Raw genomic sequence first — 23868 nt, 5'->3', positions numbered from 1 at the left:
GATGCTGGGCTGGATGGGTCATTGGCCTAATCCAGCAGGCTCTTCTTACATTCTTATCTGGACTGGAGGGCACCATGTTGGCCACTCTTGAACTAGAGTACGAAAGCTGTATACAAAATGTGGTCGGGGAGGGGCATTGCTCATGCTACAAGATGCTCTTTAGATCCAGAATTATATACTTAAAACAAACACAAAAAAATTCCCTCCACTGCAGGCTTTTGGAACAATGTTATTGACAATTGAATCTATTCAGCAACCAGGGACAGCCTGCGCACGAGGCAAGGGGAAGCAATTGGCTCTGGGTGGCAGGCTCTAGACTGTTGCAGGGGGGCGGGGAGAGACAAGGGACCACAAGTTTGCGTCGCTTGTGTGCAGCAGATGGCAGTATTAGAAAAACAGGCATTGGACCAAACAGGTTACTGTTGGAATTCTTTATGGTAACAGTTACTTTGTGTTCCTACCATGTTGAAACCTTGATCAGGCAATACCTTGAATTATGATCAGCTTGGTCATGCTGCAAAAGCTGAAGTTTTAACTTGCAATAGTCTTAAGTGAAGGAAGTATTCTGCAGACATACCGTATTTTTCGCCTTATAGGATGCACCGGCCCATAGGACGCACCTAGTTTTGGAGGGGGGAAATAAAGAAAAAAAAATCCCCCCCCCAGCCCGAGCTTCCCCCGACCCCAGCCCCCTGAACAGGCAGCTCTCCGCAAGCCTTGGGAGACTGGCGCGACTTCCCACTGGGCTCCCACTGCTTGCGGATATCTGCCTGAAGCCCAAACCAGGTTGGGGAACAGCGGGATGGCGGCGCTGCGCTCCCTGCTGTCCCCTGAGCTTGCGCCCCAGGCTTCGGTTCCCCGACCTGGTTTGGAGGCTGGTGGCGGGGAGAAGCGCGCTTCTCCCCGCCACCAGCCTCCAAACCAGGTCGGGGAACCGAGATGCAGGCTGCTATCCGTAAGCCTATGGAGCCCGACAGGAACTCCTGCAGGCTCCCAAGGCTTGCTGAGAGCTTCCTGAAGCCTGGAGAGCGAGAGGGGTCAGTGCGCACCAACCCCTCTCGCTCTCCAGGCTTCAGCGAAAGCCTGCATTCACCCCATAGGACGCACACACATTTCCCCTTCATTTTTGGAGGGGGGAAAGTGCGTCTTATAGGGCGAAAAATACAGTAATTAGGGTAGGTCAGCCTTCCGCAACCTCTAGGTGTTTGGAACTACAACTCCCATCAGCCTCAGCTGGCACAGCTGATCTGAAACATATTTCCAGTAGGAAGAAAAATCCCTACAAAGGTAATACCTTCATTAGGGCCAGCTAAAACAGTGGCTCCCAAATGGGGCAGTGGGATTATCTAGTGGGGCGGTAAGACGCAAGGGTTTGGCAGGGAGGTACTAGAGATGCAAATGACTGTCAGACTTTGAAAAGCTGGTATCAGTGGATCAAGGTCATCCATTTGGACGATTTAATTAAACTAAATAGTTTTAATTAGATTTTGACTAAATGTGCAATTAATTGTTACTGCTTTGAATTTTATCGTCGTATTATCTTCTTCAGTGGGTTGTGCAGAATGCAGTTGTGAACAATGCTTTTAATGGGGTAGGATAAGGGAGCACTGAGGATGAGTTTGTGGAACCTAGGGGGAAGTGGCCCAAATCAGTTTGGGAACCACAGAGCTAAAAGTTCAGAAGGAAACATCTGAAACTGAAAAGTGTTTGCTCTGCAGGCTTTCGATCAACATGGAAATGAGCGATGCTCAAGACAAAGCGTTGAAGGGGAAAGAAGCTGGTGTTGGAAGCCAAGGAGGCAACAGCAACGGAGCACCAGCAATTTGCCCACCGCTATCAAAAGGTGAAGGAACAAAATGCTTGCCAGACTCTTGTAAAGCTAAGCAGCCCTCGAAGAACAGCAGGGCTGAGCCAGCCCAAGAACCAAGAGGGGCAAAGTCTTCGGATAAGCAATCTGAGCAGGCGCCCAAACTGATGGGTCCTCCTCCTCCATCGCCACTTAAGAAGACCGAAGGGAGAGCCGAGGTCAAATGCAAAATGGCTCCGTGCCCAAATTCAGTGGCAAGGGACTCTGGGAAAGATCCAGGAGGCAAAGTGAAAGCTCCCAAGGAAACGACAAGGATAACGAAAGACTCTGTGAAAGACGGCAGATTGGAGACTGTGGAATCAGGTAGCTCACCTGCAGAAAGGGAAGAGAGAAGAAGACCCAGTCAGGTTGCCACGAAACTGACTGAAGATGCTGCGTCTTTAGCAGCCGGTAAAGTGGAGGAGGTCATCATTGGTAAGAAGCAGGACATGTGCTATCCAGACATGCCCTGGGTCACATGGACACTACAAATCTAAAATATTTTGAAACTGATTCAGTGGCATTGAGGAGGGGGTCCATTGAGTGCAGTATTGTCCACACTGACTGGCAGCAGCTCTCCAGGATTTCAGGAAGGGGGTTCTTGTGGTCCTACCTGGAGATGCCAGGAGTTGAATCTGGGACGTTCTGCATGCCAAGCAGATGCTCCTCCAGTGAGCTTTGGCCCTTTCCCTTGTAGAGTTTCATTAGCAGTTTCCTATCCACCCACTGACCAGACAAAGACCTGTTTAGGTCCAGCAAGGGAGGGCTTTCATTTTTTATTTTATTTTATTATTGGAAATTTTATTTACAACATAACATAACCCCCCCTACAGAAATCCACCTTCATTAAACGTGAACATAACACAGGCTTTCAGACCAGGTGTGGGGGGACAGTAGGGGCTTAATTTGCAAGTAGGTCATTGAGATAAACTGGTCAATTCTGGCTCCCTTCAGTTTCTTATTTTTCCAATCTTAAATTCCATTCCTTTCATTTCAACATCACTTTGCATTAAAAAAAAATAAATTAAAAATCCTGATGAAAATTCACTGGTATCTTAGTGTTAATTTGGTATGCCACTTTGCCTAACATGCACAATTTTTGCAAAGAGGTTCCTAATGCAATGCATTTTTGCATCCCAATATATGCATTTTGTATGCACACTTTAGCCCCAGTACATACATTTTTGTACACATTCCCTTGGCTGGTGAAAGGCATGGCAAAACTGTGAGGAAGACAACGATTTTCAAGTGGGTGGGACATCACACAATATAGGCGTAATTGCCTATAGCGTACAGACACTCTTTTGACATTTTAACAGCCTCATGCCAAACTGGTTGGGCAGATTTTGGAAGCACTCGAAGACCTATAGGCTGCATGGAATAATTAGTTGAGCGTACTCACCATAACCAGTAATGATCGGATCAAGTTAATTAATTCTGTTGATTTAATACATTTTGTTGATTTATTTAAACGAAATAGTTTTAGTTGGATTTTGACTACATGTGCACGCAATAAAAACTAGTGCAATAAGCACGGTTTGTTTCTGCTTCAGACGACAGCCCTCCGCCTCCTGCTCCTTTTGAACATCGGATCGTGAGCATCAAGCAAACTGAGCTGACGGCGTGTTACTCTGTGTGCCATCACGAAGTCTTGGGAGGGTGAGTCCCACTAAAATGCCCTCCTTATTATTTTTATATATTTAAAAATCATACCAGGTATGAGAACATGTAAACCCAGGGAGGAGAGACTGGATACGGTTGCCAAGCCAGAAGGGGAGGGGAAGATCAGTGTTGCCCAAAGTGGGCAGTAGTGGCCGCTGAGGGTTGGTGGGGTTACCTAAGCAAGCAGGGGTGCCATATCCCGCATAAGCGATCACATGATGTGGTGCATGCACACCATTTGAATGACAATGCCCATCAACTTAGGGGGAGCCTGGCCCCCTCAAATATTTTATTGTGGGGCTGAAGACGCCTTGGAGTTGGCTCCTAAGCAAGGGGGTGGCAGCGAGGCACTGGAGATGTAAATGACTATCAGGCTTTGAAAAGCTAGTATCACCGGATCAAGTCCATCAGTTCTGTTGAATTAATTCAACTGCATCATTTTAATTGGATTTTGAATACATGAGAAATTAATTGTTACTGTTTCTATTTTTTATCATTTATCTTTATAATTATCATTATTATTCATTTAATTTCTATACCACACACACACATTCTTTGGGGTGGAGCCATGCCTGTTTAAAGTGCTATGATACTGCTTTAAACACGTAGTGCAGATGGGGCCTTTCATGTCAATGGGTCTATTCTGGGTAGGACTTAGTGGAGAAAACCCTACAATGTTAGTTTGACATTTCCCAACATCTGGACTGAGGTTGTAATGTAGAAATTGAGAACGCCCGCCCATAGCTATTGACTCTGGCATCATTTAGAAACAAACAGATTTAGCACAGAAATATCCACTCGAAGGAAGCTTCGGTAATGTGTTGCTAAAGGACAGAGACCAGGCGTGTCCAGTTATGGAACCCAGCGCAGACCACCGTCAGGTTGTCATTCCACGGTGAAAACGAGGAATACAAATGGGGTGTAATATTTTAACGTAAGCACTGGACAACTGGCTGGAAAGATCAAGCCTAATCCCCTCCTAAGCTGGGAGAAAGAAGAGCCCTTAGACCTCCCGACCTCCACGATTCCGTTCCCTTTGTACCAAGTTATTTTTAATTGACGATAAGAATAGTTTGTCTCCGGAGGCGTCTGCGGTGAGTGGGCCTCTAAGCCGTTTCCCCTCCGGGCTTCACTGCTTTGTCTTCTCCGTCCATCAACAGGGGGCGTTTTGGTCAAGTTCACAAGTGCACCGAAAAGTCAACGGGACTCTGCCTGGCAGCCAAGATCATCAAAGTGAAAGTAGCAAAAGAAAGGGTAATTATATCCTCGTTAAAAATAAAAAAGCAAGGCAAAGAGTGGGGACCTTTTCTTTCAAGCCACATCTAGGCATTGCCTCCAAGCGAGACATCCTACTCCCTTTCTAGCTGTCTCTCTAAACCCCATGGCTACAGAGAATCCTCAGTCCTGATTAGGTGCTCTTTGGGATTTTATTTTATTTAAAGCTTTTTTAAAAGCTTTTTTTCTGCATTTTTGCAAACCTTGAGGTCTCCCCAAGCATGGTGATACCAACCTCCTCTTTCAGCTGAATTTGTTTTGGTTACAAACTCGGCAACACTTGCCAGTCGAGTTTGCTGTTAGAAGGACTAGATAGTTATTCCCACAATCTAAAGCCCAGTGGGTTAGATCCTGGGACTAATCGAGGTTTGTGAGAAGAGATCAGGAACGGTATGCAGGTACACAGTACACAGGTTCGCATTTGATCACAAATAGCAGATCCAGTCCTGCAAATGCACACCAGTGGATATTGATTCCTTTTAGGCTATGCACTTGGTTTGTGGTGGGCAGTTTTTTGGTGCGACCCAAAGACCTTTCAATTGGAAGCTAGACTCCACTGAAATCATCAAATCGCACTTCCAGGCTGCTTGCATTTTGAGATAGAGCTTACTCCCAAGCAGGCTATTGTTTATGGGAAAGTGTCAGGCTTCAGGGGCTTGGCTTCCTCCCACACCCCAGCTGTAGATAAGCAGTACAATGAAAAAGCAGTCTCTTACCAGTAACAGAAATGTTTAATGAATGCAGCAAAAGAACAAGTGACCATTCTCGGAATGCAGGTGCTCCCAGTTAAGGTTCCGCCCATTTCCCTCTAGTCACTTCCGTCCTCTCGTCTCCTAGCCACCTGATCTCTCAACCATTGAGCCTTTTGCACAGCCATCTTACCTAATCTCCCAGCCTTGGGACTGAGAGGCTCCACATCTCCCAGTGAGAGAGAGTTGGCTAGCTGACTCTCTTCCTGTTCTTCCTCTTGCTGTTCACCTCCCAGTTCTGTCCGACTATTGTCTTCTGAACTGTGCCCCTCAGCAAACCATTGTTCCAAATCAACACGACTCCCCTGCTCCTGTGGAGTTTCAGGATCTTGGCCATGAGTGGGGCGGGGGTGGGCTCCACCATTCCTCATCAGAGTTGTACTCCTCAGCCTGGTTTCTGACAGAAAGCCACCTTAGCAGTTCAGGATCACCCAGAGCCCTAGCAATGGACAAATAAGTCAATTTTGGTTCATAGAAATCTCACTGGAACCCACCGCTGTCGCTGTGCCTTTGTGGGCGCCGTCATGTTACCCAGCTAAGGGAGGCCTCAGCGGTGTGTGTGTGTGGCCTGCAACTGGTGGTGGTGGTGAGCAGCTTTCTGTTTCGCCTCAGGCTGCTCCTGCTGTGTTCCTTCTAAACCCTCCACCCCGCTGAAACGCAATGTCTGCAGACTGCTGCTAACGCTCACAATACTCTTAATCTTTAATATTTCAGGAGGAGGTGAAAAACGAGATCAACATCATGAACCAGCTAAACCATGTGAATTTGATCCAGCTCTATGATGCTTTTGAGTGCAAGAACAACCTCACCTTAATCATGGAATAGTGAGTCATAAAATATCTTTTGAGGGTCTTGTGCGAGCAACTGCAGGAGAAACGCTACAGAACTTGTCCGTTATAACATTGGATAAACCTGCCCTCCCCGCCGGATACCTTCCAGATGTTTTGGACTACAACTCCCATCATTCTCGATCACTGGCCAGACTAGCTGGGGCTGATGGCAGTTATAGTTAAGGGGACAAGGCTGGCAAAAGTTTGAGCAAACAAAATAATATATAATATATAAAACAGCTTGGGTTGCCCTTTATTCCCAACTTTACCAATTGAAATTGAACCTTGCTGATCTATTGATAAATCAGCTAAACCTGTGATCCTGTGCACACTAACTACAGGATGAGTTCTACTGAGTTCCACTCCTGTTCCCTCTCACAGAGCTACAATTCCCAGGGTGGTTTTATCACCAATCCCGCTTCCCAAGGGGCTCTGGGGGCTGTAGTTTTTTGAGGTCTGCTAGACCTCTCAGCACCCTTAACAAACTACAGTTCCTGGGTTTCTTTATTTGGGGGGGGCATCACTGTTTAAGTGGTATGGTACTGTTTTAAATAGGGACGCGAGTGGTGCTGTGGTCTAAACCACTGAGCCTAGGACTTGCCGATCGGAAAGTCGGCGGTTCAAATCCCCACGATGGGGTGAGCTCCCATTGCTCTGTCCCAGCTCCTGCCAACCTAGCAGTTCGAAAGCATGTCAAAGTGCAAGTAGATAAATAGGTACTGCTCCAGCGGGAAGGTAAACAGCATTTCTGTGCACTGCTCTGGTTTCGCCAGAAGCGGCTTAGTCATGCTGGCCACATGACCCGGCCAGTAAAGCGAGATGAGCACCGCAACCCCAGAGTTGTTCACGACTGGACTTAACTGTCAGGGGTCCTTTACCTTTACCGTTTTAAATGCATATTGTGGATGGGGCTATCAGTGGCTCTGTCTGTCATTGACTCAGGCTCCACCTCCTAGCTGCCCTACTTTCTGCCCCAGTTGTTCCAGCAGGTACCGCCACTGCCTGATCCATCAGGTTCAAATTGCAAGACAAGGGATTTTCACTAAAGATTAGGAAGAACTTCTTGGTGGTGCAAGCTTTCTGACAGTGGAATAGGCTGCTTTGGAAAATGGTGGACTTAGGCTGGATGGCTCAGTTGGGATAGTTGGCTAGATAACTTTTGATGTCCTTCTAACACTTATGAGCCTATGACTGATGTCTGCTGAAGTTGGGACCTAATGTATGTAAATCAATTGAGCTGAAAAGAGGATACCCATCTCCCTTCCATGTTCTGTTCTGTTCTGTCTCCCTATTAGTGTTGATGGTGGTGAACTGTTTGACCGGATCACAGATGAAAACTACAACCTCACTGAACTAGACGCTATCCTTTTCACCAAACAAATATGTGAGGGCATCTATTACCTGCACCAACAGTACATCCTTCATCTGGATCTGAAGGTGATGGAAATTTCTGCTCCCTGCCAATTTATAGCCAAAATAATTGCGGCTTATGCAATTGCAGCAAAGAAAATCTGAGCGAGAATTTCAAGCCAAACCCCCATAGTTTGCAGAAGCAACTTGTAAATTTGAGCAAGCAAAAGTTAAGAGAAACCCCAAGAAGTTTCAAGGTTGATTTTAAATTTGATTCAGTTTTAACCAGAGATTATAGGAGACTTCTGCTTTGTGCATTTTTATTTATTTCATTGACTTATGGCTATGAACAATCAATATTTATTGTATCGTTAAAATTCAGTAACACCTCCCATTCACAATCCAGTGAGAATGGTGGCACCATTTTTTCTGATCTTTTTATACTTTACACAGCTTTATCATAATTTATGGTTATGTGTTGTTGATATCTGTGTTGCCAAGGTCAGCTGGTAACTTCATGGCTAAGTGAGGATTTCAACCCGGGTCTGTCTGGTCCTAGTCCAACACGCTAATCACAACACTTCATTTGAAATATCAAAGTCAGGCATCCAAGGCTAAAACCCAGTGGGCAAAATTCATCATGTTTTGGCGCCTGAGCAAATAGCATTTGAACTTGGGGCTTTCCCCTTGCCATGCTGAAACATAATTTTACACAGATGAGCTTTGCAAAAGAATTCATTGTAATCACATACAAAGATTGCAGATGATGACTTCTCAGATTAATCTACGCATGCTTTCTTCTTCCTCTGCAGCCTGAGAACATACTGTGTGTGAATCGCACAGGAAACCAGATTAAAATAATTGATTTTGGATTAGCAAGGAGGTAAGCCTCCCCACCCACCCCCACTTCTTTTGGCTGCTAATGTTTTCTTTCATCTAATACTTTATATTCATGTTGGGGAGCTCACACAATAAGACCCGCTAATGCAACAGGTTCCCCCCTTTCTTCTTCCCCTGACCCCACCCCCCTTGGCTCTTGAGGGGGTGTTGGAAAAACACCTTGAACAGTGCACAGAGTGGGGGGGCAGGGGAGATTGTTCCATTCAGCAAGCTGAAATGCTTGAGCTGATATCATAACAGCATGATGCCGAATTCCTCTCCTTGCAATGGAAAGGCGAAGCCTGCATGTTTTCAATGGCATGATAGAGTGTTTAGCTGTATGTATAGTACAGCTGGGAACCTCCAGCTCCCATCAGCCCCAGTCAATGTATCCATTGGTCAAGCATGATGGGAGTTGTAGTCCTACAACCGCTGTCAGGTTCATCATCTATGCATGGTCCATGCACCTGCCTACTGGAGCATCACATCATCGCTGACAAATTTGCACCTCTCTCTTTCTTTTTCCTCATTGTTCATCAAGGTACAAGCCCCGCGAGAAGCTGAAAGTTAATTTTGGCACGCCAGAGTTTTTGGCTCCTGAAGTGGTGAACTATGACTTTGTGTCGTTCCCGACAGACATGTGGAGTGTGGGCGTCATTGCATACATGCTGTGAGTAAACCCTCTGGAGAACATTTGCTCCATAGAAAAGGCCACCAAGTGGCATTTTGTAAGGTCAGGATGTGGAAAAGAGAAGAGGAGTGGTGTCACATAGCAAAAGAGGGAAAACCCCTTGTGACGCAGCTATATTTACACACTCAGACCGTAGCACCAAAGCAGCACTAGTTGGAGCGCATTGGCACATTTTATTTATTTATCTTATTATTATTTATTAAATTTATTGGCCCTCCAGATGTTGTTGCAGTCCAACTTCATCAGCCTCAGCCAGAATGGCCAGTATTCAGGGAAGCTGATGATGGGACTCGTAGTCCAGCAACAACTGGAGTGCTGCAGATTGCTCATCTCTATAGGCTGGATTGTTGCCCCCTTGCAGAATGTACCAGAGAGTTGGAGCAGCCCTGAGAAGGCCCTGCACACTGTGCTGGTCTTCCACTGTATCAGACTAGACAGATTGTGCAGCCTCTTGGGAAACCTTTCTCCCAGGTAGAGAGGCACCTGACATGCAAAGAGGCAGGAATGTCTCCATATGATACCTTGGTTTCCTGTTTCAGTGTGAGCGGCTTGTCACCCTTCTTGGGAGAAACTGACACGGAGACCATGAATTACATTGTCAATTGCAGCTGGGATTTTGATGCGGAAGCGTTTGAACAAGTGTCGGAAGAAGCAAAAGACTTTGTTTCCAGGCTCCTGATAAAGGAGAAAAGGTACAGTGCCTCTCGTTTTAAAAAAGCAATTTATTCCTAATAATTCTTGTTGCCGCCCCTTGACTTGGATACAATCACCCAGCCTGCCAGATTCCCTTGAAAATTCTCAGCCCAGCTGAATCTGCCTCTGTCCTTGTGCCCAATGAACCTGCTTCCCAGCTTTTGCACACCAGAGTGATGGAGGGCAATGGGCTTATATGGTCTGCATGTACACTGAGATATGGAATCTTTCTCGAACCAAAGGATGAATCCAGGACTGGTGGGTCGTTTCTGATGCATGGCAGGGCATGCATCAGATTCAGAATTCCTGCACAGGCTTGTCTCTTACCTACCACATTAAGGTCTGAGATGAGTCTCTGCCTGCTATGTCTTAAAACAAGCAGAATCTTGTCTCCAGTGGTGCTAATACAGGTAATAAGAGATCCCTTATCTTCCAGTCTTAGCAGTCGTTGCTCAGATTGCAGATAACAGATCTTGCGGATGTGATTGGCCCAGATTTGGAAAGATGACAAAGTCCCTACCAGAGAATAATGGCAAACCAAGTTGATGAACTATGCTGAGATGGCAAAGCTGACTGGAAAACTCAGAAACCAAGAGGATAAAAACTTTATAAAAGAATGGGGAAAATTTGTTAAAAGTTATCTAGGAGACCACTGTAAGCAGATGGAAACAAGAGCAGGATTCTGACACACTTGCACAGTGGTACCTCGGGTTACAGACGCTTCAGGTTACAGACTCCGCTAACCCAGAAATAGTACCTCGGGTTAAAAACTTTGCTTCAGGATGAGAACAGAAATTGTGCGGTGGTGGCAGCAGGAGGCCCCATTAGCTAAAGTGGTAGCTCAGGTTAAGAACAGTTTCAGGTTAAGAACGGACCTCCAGAACGAATTAAGTTCTTAACCCAAGGTACCACTATAGCGTAAAAAACATTACAGATAATATGGTTCGATATCTAAACTGGAGTACAGACTAATATGCAGTTGTAGATATTTAAAATAAGAGTCTATGGACGGGGGGGAAGTCGTGAAATTTGGAGAATCTCCACATACAGTATGACTTTATTGATGTGTGTTTATTTGTATTTTTTATGTGTAAAACTAATAAAATTTCTTGAAAATAGATAACAGATCTCAGTGACTGACAGGTGGGTGTGATTTGCCCAAAACGACCTCGCAGGCCAAATTCAGAGGCCCGCAGGCTAGAGCTTCCCCACCGCTGATGTAGACCATCCCTGCAACCTGTTTGCTTTCATTTGGTTCCAAAATAATCAAACAAGACATTCAAACCTAATGCTGAATGACTGTTGTTTCATTTCCAGAGAAGGTCAGATTCCACCTCGTGTGTCCATTCACAAATTCTCTTCCACCCTCCCTCGTATCTTCACAGTGGCAGAACAAGTGCCGCAAATTGCCTTAAACACGAATGGCTGGCAGACCTGCCTGGCAAAGCCAAGAAGTCCAAGGTGCGCTTGAGGTCTCAGCTGCTACTACGGCGTTACATGGCTCAGAGGAAATGGAAAGTAAGATCTGCATTGACTTCTGACTCTTTTTCCAAGCACCATTCAAGGTTATTGTGGTTGTCATCCATGAGGCCCACTGGCTGCGTCTCTCAGCTTGCCAGGCCATGTTCAAGTTCTTGTTACTCAGAAGTGAAAACCCTAAACAACTTGGGACCCGGGGTGCCTCCAGGCGACTGTTCTGCTAGCAAGCATATTCTGTAATACGTCAGTGAGGCTCGCCTGGCACCATGATTACATGTATTTAGGCACCAGGCAAAAACTTCCCTTTTTAATCAGGCCTTTAGCTTTTATCTATCTATGGCCTTTTTGAGTGGGTGGGATGTTTTATGTAGGCTTCATGTTTTGCTTTTTGCTTAAAGTATTGTAAGTCGCTTGGAGTTGCCATAGCGAAAAAGGTGACAAATTTAATTACAGTGGTACCTCGGGTTACAAACACTCTGGGTTACAAACTCCGGAAGTGGTACTTTGGGTTAAGAACTTTATCTCAGGACTTCCGGGTCGGCGCCATCGCCGAATGGCGGGCTCCCTCCGAGCTCCGGAGGGAGCCTGCTCGGCAGGGGCTGGGTCCTACCGCACCGGCGATGCGGGGACCCTCAAAAACCACGGCCAGAGTGAGGCCGTGGACATGGAGACTCGGCTGGCACCGTTAGCGCCCTCCCGGCTCGTGAAGGAGCCTTTTTAAAGGCTACGGATCGGGCGCCGGGGAGAAGCGTGGTGCTTTGAGTTCTCTGCTATCCCTGCCGAGCGCAGCCGCATGCCATCCGGCGGAGAGCGCTGACTTCTTCTATTGAAAATCTGGATCTAAAAGAAGAACCCGTGAGTAATTGGATTATGGATTAAAAAAGAGGGATAAATTTTTAAAATCTGGAGCGAACGGGGGAGGTGGAAAAAAGGAAGTCAGCCTACCCCTTAATTGTAGAAGAGCCAAAACAAAGGACTTAACGACTAAGATCGAGCGTATCTCTATCTTCATGAATTAGCAACTTTGCGAGGGAAAACTATAAGACTGTGCTGGAGGAGAAAAGTGGAATTTGTATTAAAAAAACAACCCCCCCCGGAATCCCTGGAGTGATCCGCGAAACTACCTGGGGAAGAGCATCGGGAGTTTTGACAGCTGTCAAAGGCTGTCAAAACGGAAGAATAAAGCAGGGACTTTGCTTTGAGGACTTTGCCGGTTACATTTGTTTTAAATTGTATACAAATTGTTTCAAATAAGGATTTACAAACTATTTGGACTAATGGATTTGATCTGGAAGGGAACTTAGTTACTGCGATCCACCTAGAGGAGCTGAGCGACATTGCATGTGTTTTTCTCAGGAAACCTGAACAGTTGTAACTTTTAATCTCTTGGGAACTGCAGAAATGGAACATTGTTTTGTCTACAGAGGGCTACAAACTACAGGAAACAATGGATTCTTTAGTTGGAAAACGAAAGGGACATGACATAATGTTTTGCTTCTGAATAACAAGCCTCTGCAGAAAATAAGAAGGTCATGGAAAAAGAACATTTTTGCGGGAAAACAGGGAAACAGAAGGAGGAGAGAGAATGACAAGAATATGGAAACATCATGAACTGGACAGAATTGGGAACATTTGGGACATCCAGATTTGACAAGCTTATGGAAATTAAATGGGAGTATCTTACTCCTGGATATAAAAATCTGGATAGAAAAAATGGGCCCCTTTTTGAGACAGACTCCTTCCAAGATTGGACATTTGTAATTAAATATGACTGGCAAACTACTAGAGGGATATGGATTAAGTGGGTAGGAACTTCAGGAAGACATTAGGATGAAGGGATAGAAGGAACACAACAGAGAAAGGGGGGAGGGAAATTTGGAATCCAAAGGTTGTAAAATTATTTTTTTTATCTTTATATCTTTTTTTCTTTTTTTATAAAATTTTGAAAGGGGGAACTCGTGGAAGGGAAAAAATCGATCTTAGGGGATGGGAATTTGGAAAAATTGGGTTATTGATGTTAAGTGAGTCATGGGATAAAAACTTGTTGAATTTAATTGCTTATTCGGAAGATTTGGAACGCAATTGGGGGCGGGAAGGGGAAGTCCTGGCTTTGGTTTTGGAAGAAAGTGTATGAATTGGATCTAATTTGTTTTTAATTTGGAAAATCTTAATAAAAATTATATTAAAAAAAAAAAGAACTTTATCTCAGGATGAGAACAGGAATTGCGTGGTGGCGGCGCAGCAGGCCCCATTAGCTGAATTGGTACCTCAGGTTAAGAATGGATTCAGGTTAAGAACAGACCTCCGAAATGAATTAAGTTCGTAACCAGAGGTACCACTGTAATTAATAATAATTGATGCAACATTTATGCAGTCAGTGTGCTTCTGAGTATCAGCTGCAGGAGATGGCCGTTGCCTTCCAGCCCGCCATTTGTGGGCTTTTAAAACGCATCTGCTTGGCCACTGTGCTAAACACAACAGAGGATTGATCCAGCAGGAGCTTTCTTACATTCTTATGAGATTTCCCGGCAGAACATCTGCTTTGCATGCAGGAGGTTCTAGGTTCAATCCCCAGCATCTCCAAGTGGGCCTGGGAGAGTACCCTGCCTGGAATCTGCTGCCGGTCAGTGTAGACAGCACTGAGCTAAATGCACCAAGAGCCTGACTCGGTGTAAGGCAGGCATAGGCAAACTGGACCCTCCAGGTGTTTTGGGACTACAACTCCCATCACCCCTAGCTGGCCAGGGATGATGGGAACTGTAGTCTCAAAACATCTGGAGGGCCGAGTTTGCCTATGCCTGGCATAAGGGAACTCCCTCTGTTCTCAATCCATTTGAATCTGACATCTCCTGTATGGCCATTGCTATTCTTCAGTATCTGAGCTGTCTTGGTTGCAGTGCTAGAGGAGTAACCACAAGAAAGGCAGTGACTGCAAAAAGGTGTTTGCTCCACGAAGATATTAAGAATTTCATGTCCCGCCTCCCCAGGAGGGTTCAGGTATCGCTCTGCATTGTCTGCGTGACAAAGACCAGAGGCAGCTGCTGCTTTGTTCTTTGAGCCTGTCAACACCTTGACATGCCCCAAATGGTTGCAATTAACAGCAGGGTACCTCCAGGCATTGGGTATGCTGGCAACTGGGCAGAAAAAGGATACCCAGCAGGCTAGATGAGTAGGATGCTGTCCAAAAGGTCCCCGTGAGCCGAAAGAGGGCATATGCATGTGAGGCCCTCTCCATCAAGAGGCAATACGCCTCTGAATGAGAGTTGCCGAGAATCGCAGGTGGGGAAAAGGCCCTTGTGCTTGCATCCTGGGCTAGATGGGCCATTGGCCTGATCCAGTAGTGTCAATATGATGAAGCAAGATTCAAACCATTTCCAGCTCTGTCTCCTTCCTGTGTGACGCGACACCCAATCCTGTCACTCTTAACATCCCGGTGTTGTTTGTTTTCTTTTGCAGAAGCATTTCTACGTGGTGGCCGCTGCCAACAGGCTGAGGAGGTTCCCAAGCATGACTGAGAATCCTGCATAACCTGTTGTAGAAGACCGAAAACGGAAGGACTCTGGTTTTTAGCCATTGGCCCACCTTTACCGTTTTGGCAATTAGGATGCATTTCCTCCTCTCCCATTATCCCATAGCCACAAGCGTGAAGTTTCTGCCTTTGAGCCCTAATAGGATAGAACGGGACTTGCTATATATAAGGAGGAAATGGGTTCTGTTGTGGAGGACGGCGACCATGAGTCTTGCCTCATAATACCTTCATTTCTCTAATTATATCTTAGTGCTTAGCAGTGACCCTATCTGAGTGGGACTGGTTTCCTTTGAATAGTTTGAGAACTGTGAGGCGTATGCTATAACAAAGCAACACAGTGTGTCCTTGCTTACAACTGATTTCAGCCTGTTTGCTTTCAACTTAGTACTTGGGTGGGTGCGATGAAACAAATTGTGTATCTTCCCAAACATTTGTTTCCCACTGGACACTTTTGCTTCTTCTTCTTCTGCTGCTTCTTGACCCCATTTGCCTCCTTCCGCTTTGTTGCCACTGCTGGTTGCAATAAATGATTATAATAATTCAGGATGGAGGGTAGAGATGCTTCAGGTTTGGGGGATTTACTTTCTATTTTACAATAATACCGAGGTCCCACCACCTGAGCCAGGTGTAAAAACAGGGGCTATGAGGGCAGCACCACTTACTTTAAGCATCTCATGAGCCTCACAGTGGGACAACTTACACAGACAAGTGTGAATGTTCATCAAAGTTCCTGCAGATCAAGAAGCTGATCTCCAAATCGTCAGCCAGCAGACACTCAAAAGGCAACCAAGTAACACTTCTCTTTTGGTGAGGACGAGATGAGCAATTGAAAAAACCAACCAGCTATCACAGCAAATTAATTCTTTTTCTTTACGTTTACTTAGTTGAAAATTCTTGCAGATAGACCCACTGCAAATCAGTAATTACAAATTACCTCCTGATGGCACACCTGTTTAAGCCCCAATTGCCTGTGGTGATCCACACAAATGTTTGCTGTGATCCATAACATCAGTTATTATCGACTTATTACAAGACACCTAAGGAGGGAGGTACAGTCTCACTTTGTGGGGAAGGCAGGATATATTAGGGATCAACCTTTTGGGGCCTGTTTGCAAAGTGGAGAAACTGTCATTCAACATGCTAAACCACTACACTACCAACTGGCTATTCTCAGTAGGGCGGGTTTTCTTTTTTTACACTTCCTTCAGCAGCCTCAGACACACACATTTTAAACTTCCACGTAGGGGATTCATCAATGACGAGTTCTGCATGCGTATGATAATTTGGAATGCGGTTGACTGGCAGTAAGAAAGGGAAACAACACTAACTCTGATTTATATATTGATCTCTGTCATTTGTAAAACAAGACTAAAAAGGAGAGGAAGAAAAAATATAGAAATAAAAGTATTTATTGATGTTGCTGCAAGTGAGTGATGTCTTACACAAAGCCACAATAAAAATAAACCTGAGAGACAGAGTGAAAATGTGAAGTTAAAAATTGTGTTGTCTAAAAAGATTTTGGAAGTGGGAATGAGTTGGCAGCAGGCATATTCAGATACCAAATCTTTGCACCCTGATTTGAAGTGTCTTCCATGGAAGCAACTCCCATTGCAAATAATGGTTTACATCTGAGCAAGCATGGTTATGGTTGAGATGCCCGGATTGCCAAATCCAGAATTGGCCATAACTTGCAAGATTCCCACCTCCAAAAATCTGAGCTGCGGCACAGAAGTTCTTTCTCACTGCAAAAACAGTCCCAAGCTTCCTTGAACAATATAACGTGGAGTTCACACAGGCCCTCAACAGCAAAATAAAGAGCACACACGTTTTGAGGGCCATTTCAGTAGTGTAGCCCTCCTGACCAAGGAGAACCAATCAGTAGGGCGGGCTTTCTGCACTCATCCCAGAAGCCTCCAGGGGAGGAAGCAGAGGCCAATTCCCACAATCCATGTTTTGCGCTACGACACCCAACTGGGAAGTGTGCGCGCTCAAACCAGTGCCCAAGAAAAACCACCACGAAGGTTGCTGGCCTAAAAATACCATTGATTCTAAAAATCCCAGAAGAGTTGCCTGCTCAGGTCAAACACTGTCCCTTTGTGATTTAGCTGCGCTTTCCAAAATTCTCCTCTTCCATTCTTCATACTCTTCTTTTGCCTCCGTTTCAATTTTCGGACGCTTGCGAGGGGTCTCTGCTTCCATTTCATTTGCTGTCGTGGGGTGGAAAAGAGACAAGACTTTGGAGAAGATGCTCGTACAACAAGTAGTCTGGAAGAACCCAAATCAAGTCTACTTCTAGCTGGTTAAGGACTTGCTCCACCCTCTCAGTCATCAAGTACCCCCCCAAGATATATTTACGCATGAAAGTATTTATAATCCCGCCTTCTTGCAAAGCACCGGGGCAGTGTGCAACCATATTAAAATAGTAATAAAAGAAATGCAAAACAATCATTAAAAGGTTTGGTTGCTCAAGGGACCTTTCAGACAGCTGCATAGGCCTGCTGGCATGAATAAAGGCCTTCAATAGATGCCGGAAATTCATAAGGGAAAATGCTTGATGAATCTCCGTTGGATGAGGGCTCAACAGCACGGAGGCCAGTCAATCTTATTTAACACGGAGGACAAGTATTAGCATCACTTCTGCTATATGTCTGCAAACCTTGGGGCTCCTTTGAGCTTGCAGACACCTCCCTCTTGTGGATAGATAGCAAATGCTTTAGCTAGATAAGCAATGGCATAACACTGGAAATAAAGGGAGCAATAGATGTGGCAGAGAGTTCTCTTGATTAATTTCCATTTCTAATGTTTGCGGAGAATCAAGATGACTCGTGTGTCCTTGTCTTCCCTTTTTATTTTACTCTTATTTATATCCTGCCTGCTGTTTCAGAAGCCCATCCAGGCACTGCCTGAATCATGACCAGTTTAGCTTTTTCCAGGTTCCCACATCTGGTTGCCTTAGACAAAACGTGGACCAAATCTTCCAGGCCTGGAATGTGGCTTTGCCCAATTGCTTAAGAAACACAGTTATGTCTGACTTGAAAGCAAAACACGTCCATCACTGGAGGAACCTGTTTCCTGCTGCAGACATTAAATCAGAGGCAGGGGCTCAGCATGAACTGTGAGGGTGGGCAAAGGTCTTGCAGGAGATGGTTGGCTTAGAAAAGCCGTGGGGATGGGGGAACCCCCAGCCCTGAAACCTAATTAAATTCCCTATTTGGTCCATGGGCCTTTTTTTTTGGGCCAAGCCACGTCCACCTGTCCTGTACCTGGCACCAGGTGTGTAACAGGTAACAAAGTAGTTCCTGCGTGGTTTGCAGGCACTGCTGATCACAGATGCTCGCAAAGCACCATGCCAGCATGACAGTCAGGTGAATGACAGGTGGGTGGCTAACCACACCTATCAAAGCTGTTCCACAAGTGTGTCTGCGTGCAGCTAAGAATCCAGCCAGTGGTGCCTGTTCCTCACCTACAGCACATGAATGCACACACCAGCTCCTGTGGCCTTTACACAGACCAGAAGATAACAGGGTCTATCTATAAATATATAAAATATGGTATGTTATGGAATGTCGCCAAAATCGGGGTATTACAATTTTATGCCTATTGATACATTGCCAAGTTGAAGGTCTTGGTACTAACATAATAAGGCCCTTTACAACTTAGGACTAGGTTATCTTAACCCATAGTAGATTGCTACGGTCTGTGGGAGAGTTTATCCTGCAAGTTCCAAAGATCTCAGAACCCTGCTCAAACAGTAACTCGGAGCAGGGCTTTTAGTGTGGCTACCCCTGTTGTCTGGAATAGCCTTTCCTGGGGAGATACACTCTGTACTTTCCAGAAACAACCGTATACATTTTAGTTCTGAAAAACCTTCCCAGCTGGACGAAAAGGTCACTGCCGCAAGGTCTACTCTGTATGGTCTTAGTTTGGTTTTAAATGTATTGGCTGTTTTTGTGTTTTTAACTATCTTTACTGCACCTTGGTTGTTTAGAATGCGACTGATAAAAACAACAAAACATTGCTCTAAATATCACTATAAAAACAGCAAGATGACTCGTTGACTTTTACCAACCCTGGACGCCCCAAACTGGTTCATCTAACACAGCTGAGAACACTTTCCTATCACTGAAGCTGCTCTTAGAGCCTGGCTCCCAAGTTTCCAACAAAGGACCCTGTTTTGCAGAAGCAGTAGGCGAGCGAGTCAAGTTTCACCTACCAGCATTCTTGCCAAGGCCTTCCAGCAAGGTCTCCTGAGGTTTGGAGGCCTCCGTGGCCAATGGAACACTTTCACCTTTGGAAGAAAAGAGAACAACCTCCTCAGTGTGGTTTATGTGAAATCTGGACTTCTAGACCAGAGCGGGAAGTCGTTACCATCATCCAACCAATTTTCAGGGATGATGGGAGGTGGCATCCAGCAGCTTCACACACTCCCCACCTCGTTTCAGATCATGGGTAAAATTTATCACCTGCACATGCTGGAGACAGAGGACTGAGGCTACAAGGGATGAATAAGAAATACGTACGGCCCATTTGCTGGCTTATCTTCTCTAGCTGGCCGTGGAGACGGTCAAATATGGTTTTCTTCACCCCAGACGCAGCTACCATTTTGTTCTTATCCACTTTAAGTTTCAAACACCTGCAAGAAGAGGCCGGCTGATTTTCAAAAGGATCACACAACTGAATATTTCACCATACTCTTCGCTCTGATTGTAAACAGTCATTTGCCTGTAGCAAGCAAGAGTTGCCTGCAGGAAACTGGACATCTAGAAAATGCAGGGGTGGCCAAAAATGGTGCCCTAAAGATCCTGCTGAACTACAACTCCCATCAGCCCCAGCAAGCATGACCCATGGCCAGGTACAATGGGTGCTGTAGTTCATCTACATCTGGAGTTCCTTGAAGTGCAATTATGATGGAAAGGACAATCCCAGGGAGGGCAATCCTTGTGTACTGTCTTCTAAATTGAACTGCACTCCCCTCTGTCCAAGAACTGTTGGGCAGGCTGGGGACAGCATGATATTGATGGGGAATGTGTGTGTGTGTGTGAAATTCTGTGTTGCGGAGGATGGGCTAGGTGAACGTTGGAGCCCTTCCAATTCTGCAATATTAAGCTTCTATGAATGGGTCCATTTACCATCAGCTCAGGCCCCAGCCATGAGCATGTGGCCCTTGAGTGCCTACTCCCTGCTGCGTGTGGCCCTCTGGGGCAAAAAGGCTGCTAACTTCTGCCCTAAACAATCTCTGCATTTCTTCCTGGTGCAGAATCCTAGTTGCTATCCCCACCCGCCCATCACCTGAGCAGAATTAACACAAGGAGAACTTCTTAGTACCAACCCCACCCCAAATACAAAATGGAACCTGGCCAAACTTTACCTGCAAGCTGTAAACAATGCTGCGGTGGTGAATAAGGACTTGGACAAATCGAGATCCATCTTCTGAGCTTCTGGCAGGCTGGATTCATACCTGAAAGAGCAAAGCCACTTTCTGAAACCGCAGCCGTTTTGTCACAACACTAACAGAGGTTGTCTAGAAGGGAGTGAAGCTCTCAGAAAGCAAATTGATGCAGCCAAACAGCAACATCCATACAGAGTATCCTCTCCGGCTAGAACTCTGAACAGGAATATAGGCAGCAATTGTTTTAGGCACATCTGATATGTGCGTGACTGCACACAAACACATTGTGCCAAACCCGGAAGTGACCCGGAAGTGTCACAAAAAGGGACTTGCAGGCTTTTCAATGGTGTTTCAGATATACGTGATTTCACGTAAATATGTGGTGCCTTGGAAAGTAACCCCAGTGTAAACTGGGAGTTGCCTGTACTACAAACCAGAATGTTTTGTTGCCTGCCCTGCTGACATTTCCTAAAAGCAAGGGTAAAAGTTTATGCTGCAGGATCTCCTTAAAAATTCCCTACCTTTGCAATATTTTTGAGGCCATATTTACTGCCTCCAGGCAGCAAAACTGAACAGCCAGATCTCGGATGCCAAGGCTGGAGTTCACACCCAGGAGGCTCTCAAAGGACCTCAAGCAGCTCTGGTAAGTAGTCTTGTTCATGCCAGAAAGTTTCACTAAATAAGCCTTGAGAGGGAAGAAAAGCACAGAAAATCATGAGAAAATTTCTCCTTGCAAGTAACAGCCTCTTACCTAGTTGCCCAGGGGTAAATAAGGATCTCTTCTGTGTGACTAGCTTAACGGAAGGTGGTCTTGCATAGATGTGTGTAGTGTGTCACACAAGAAACTAACTTCTGTTGAGTTTTCTGCTCTTCTTACAAGCCTGGGATCCTTCCCACAGCTAACTTGATTGCAAGTCTGACATTGGTGCATCAGACTTGCAATGTAGATGGGCAATTCTAGTGTTAAGAGTGAGAATGCCGCGTGTACAGATTTCATCGTGCAGGTGGGTTCAACACAGAGCCACCCTGTGTCTTATAGCATCCAAGCATCTGGTACACCTTAAAGCTAGAATAACAAGGGGCTTAACTGTCCAAAGCAGTAAGAACATAAGAGCCCAGCTGGATGAGAGCAAAAAAGATCCACCTAGTCCAGCCCAGTTACTCAAAGCAGCCAACCAGATGCTCATGAGAAGCCCTCAAGTAAGATGTGAGGGCAGCAGCTCTCCCACATCCCCTCTAACAGCTTGTGTTTCAGCAACACATATCATGGAGAAGGCGACTGTCAATGGTTGCTAGCCACGAAGGCTATGATTTGTCTCCACAGTCAGAGGCAGCAATGCTTCTGAATGCCAGTTTCTGGAAACCACAGGAAGGGAGAGTGCTGTTTTGCTTGAGTTCTGCTTTCAGGCTTCCCACAGGCACCTGGTTGGCCACTATGAGAGAAGGATGCTGGACTAGGTGATCCAGCAGGCTATTCTTATGTTCTTAATTGACTATGTCAGCTCAGGCTGATGGGAGTTGCAGTGCACCAAGATCCATTCTATTCACTATCTCGTCCAATAGCCATTGATGGATCTGATTCCTACCAATTTGTCTGATATCCTGTTAAAACCCATCTAAACCTGCAGGCAAGCAGGGTGCCAGTGCCTGGGATGCTGGAAGGCAAAGGCTGCTGCCCCCAGGCCCACTATGGTTGACACTGGCTTATCTTTAATTCCCTTCCTCTTGAGAAAGATAATTCTTAGCGGCTGGTGCTGTGAAGGGAAGAACAAAACCAGGAGGCTACAAGCACAGTTCACTGCCATTTTTATGATCTCCAATGCACCTCATCTAAGCTGAGTATTGTGTACAATGACTGGCAGCGGCTCCCCAATGTTTCAGGTAAGAGGCATTCTATTTGAAGATGCTGGGGCTTGAACCTGGGTCCTTCTGGATGATCTAGCCACTGAACTACACAGCCCTTCCCTAGATCTGTCCAATCCTGCATTTGAAGCAAAGGTTTCTAGTTGCCATGTGCAGTCAAAAGAGATGGCTTAAGAAAAAAGCACTTGGGGTGGGGAGGTGGTCGTATAACCATTTATTACTTTGTCCACGGGGTTCTTTGTGAAGGCAGCAGCCAAGTCCAGGCAGATCACGGCTTTGCTTGTGGCAGTCATCTGAGCCAGCAAGGTGGCACATTTCACTTGAGACAGGCGCAGATACTCTTCAGCTTTTCTGTGGTACAGCAAACAGAAGAGACGGTTAATTCCATTTTCACAGCCGGGACAGCCAAACAGAACTTGCATATATCCTATACCTTTAAAGCACTTTCAAACCACGTGCTTTCCTGCAAAGGATCCAGGGGACTGTAGCTAACAACTCATGAAGCTGCAATTCCCAGCAGCCTTTAAGGAACTACAATACCCAGAATCCTTTGAGGGAAAGCAAGCACTTTGGATATGTTTTAAAAGTACAGCGTGCACAAGGCTAGAGCCTTCAGTCCGATCTAGCAACTGGGCCCTTCTAGCGTTTAGGGAAACTTTTAGGTTATCATGAAATTAATATTTTTGTGTTGTGCTAATTTGAATGCAGCTGATTTATACAGGTCTGAACATTTGGGAAAGGACCCAGAGGACTTAACTAAAGGAAAGACAAAGAAATACATTCTATGAACCTCCAAGGTCATTAAAGGCAAGATAGTTTCTAACCAAAACTGGTTTTCGATGTTTTAATTGCAACTGCTTTCAGAAATGTTTTGATTGTTTTAGAATATTTTTGCTTTTCTCTTTGCTTTTAAATAACGGTGTGTCTGTTTGCCTCCCTTTGAAGGGTGGGATAGAAATAAGCCATCATTGTTAATTTATTGGTCGCTCCCTGCCACCTCCACCCCGTAACTCAAAACGGCAATACGTAAACGAACACATACGTTAGAACTGGCATAAAAGGGGTGGGGGAGGGAACAAAGAAAAATCTAAAAGTTTTTTTTTTAAGGCAGGATTAAAACATCCCTCTAACTTCAGGGAGGCCACAAATAATAAAATACCAAAGGCATTTAAATAAACAAATACAAAAATGCAATGAATGAATGAATGAATGAATGCAATAAAATAAAATCCCCTTCCCCCAATTCACCTGATAACTCCGGGCGCAGTGACGCCCAGCTTGGAAGCCAAACACTGGATCACTTCGCGCTCCATTCCCGGCCCGCTAAACTCAGCCTACGCCTCCACTGCTACGATCCTCCTTTGCTTTCCCGCGCGCGCATGGAACGACGCGACACCTTCAAAGCCTGCCGGGAACGTTGCGACACGCTTGCCGCGCCCCTTTCGAACGCTCGGCTGCCTCTCCGAACGTTCCCGCCCTGGCTCCGCCCACTCCTCTGCTGTCACTCGCCGGAGGCTCTCCTCAACCCACTCCTTCCCTTCCTTCCTTCCTTCTCCGGAACGTGACGTAGCGCCGTTCCATCCTATTACAGCTGTCCAGGAGGAAGGGCTGGTGAAGAGGCACCTAATCAGTC

The 23868-nt window shown here is 45.7% G+C and overlaps 2 protein-coding genes across 5 annotated transcripts in view; one reads left to right on the top strand and one right to left on the bottom strand.

Annotated features, from left to right (window-relative positions):
* Positions 1-15527, top strand: part of MYLK3 (myosin light chain kinase 3) — a 31185-nt gene extending 15658 nt beyond the window's left edge. For all 4 annotated transcript variants that reach the window (XM_081924029.1, XM_081924031.1, XM_081924030.1 and 1 more), the window contains 10 exons: positions 1719-2281; positions 3400-3505; positions 4669-4762; positions 6247-6356; positions 7658-7799; positions 8525-8595; positions 9133-9261; positions 9822-9974; positions 11361-11493; positions 14911-15527. In XM_081924029.1, coding sequence (XP_081780155.1) covers positions 1719-2281; positions 3400-3505; positions 4669-4762; positions 6247-6356; positions 7658-7799; positions 8525-8595; positions 9133-9261; positions 9822-9974; positions 11361-11493; positions 14911-14982 — 1573 coding nt within the window. In that variant the 3' untranslated portion in view covers positions 14983-15527. The remainder of the gene's footprint in view (positions 1-1718; positions 2282-3399; positions 3506-4668; positions 4763-6246; positions 6357-7657; positions 7800-8524; positions 8596-9132; positions 9262-9821; positions 9975-11360; positions 11494-14910) is intronic.
* Positions 15528-16376: 849 nt separating this feature from the next.
* Positions 16377-23724, bottom strand: ORC6 (origin recognition complex subunit 6). The gene is made up of 7 exons (XM_081924128.1): positions 23484-23724; positions 22457-22586; positions 20894-21057; positions 20352-20441; positions 19504-19616; positions 19197-19271; positions 16377-17190 (listed from the first exon to the last, which is right to left on the bottom strand). The coding sequence occupies exons 1-7, from the start codon at positions 23546-23548 to the stop codon at positions 17063-17065; spliced, it is 765 nt and encodes a 254-aa protein (XP_081780254.1). The 5' UTR covers positions 23549-23724; the 3' UTR covers positions 16377-17062.
* Positions 23725-23868: the final 144 nt, after the last annotated feature.

Source organism: Podarcis melisellensis, assembly GCF_964234715.1.
Source record: "Podarcis melisellensis genome assembly, chromosome: 8".
Taxonomy (NCBI): Eukaryota; Metazoa; Chordata; class Lepidosauria; order Squamata; family Lacertidae; genus Podarcis; species Podarcis melisellensis.
The sequence above is the reverse complement of the archived record's forward strand: the minus strand, read 5'-3'. Positions and strand labels throughout refer to the sequence as shown.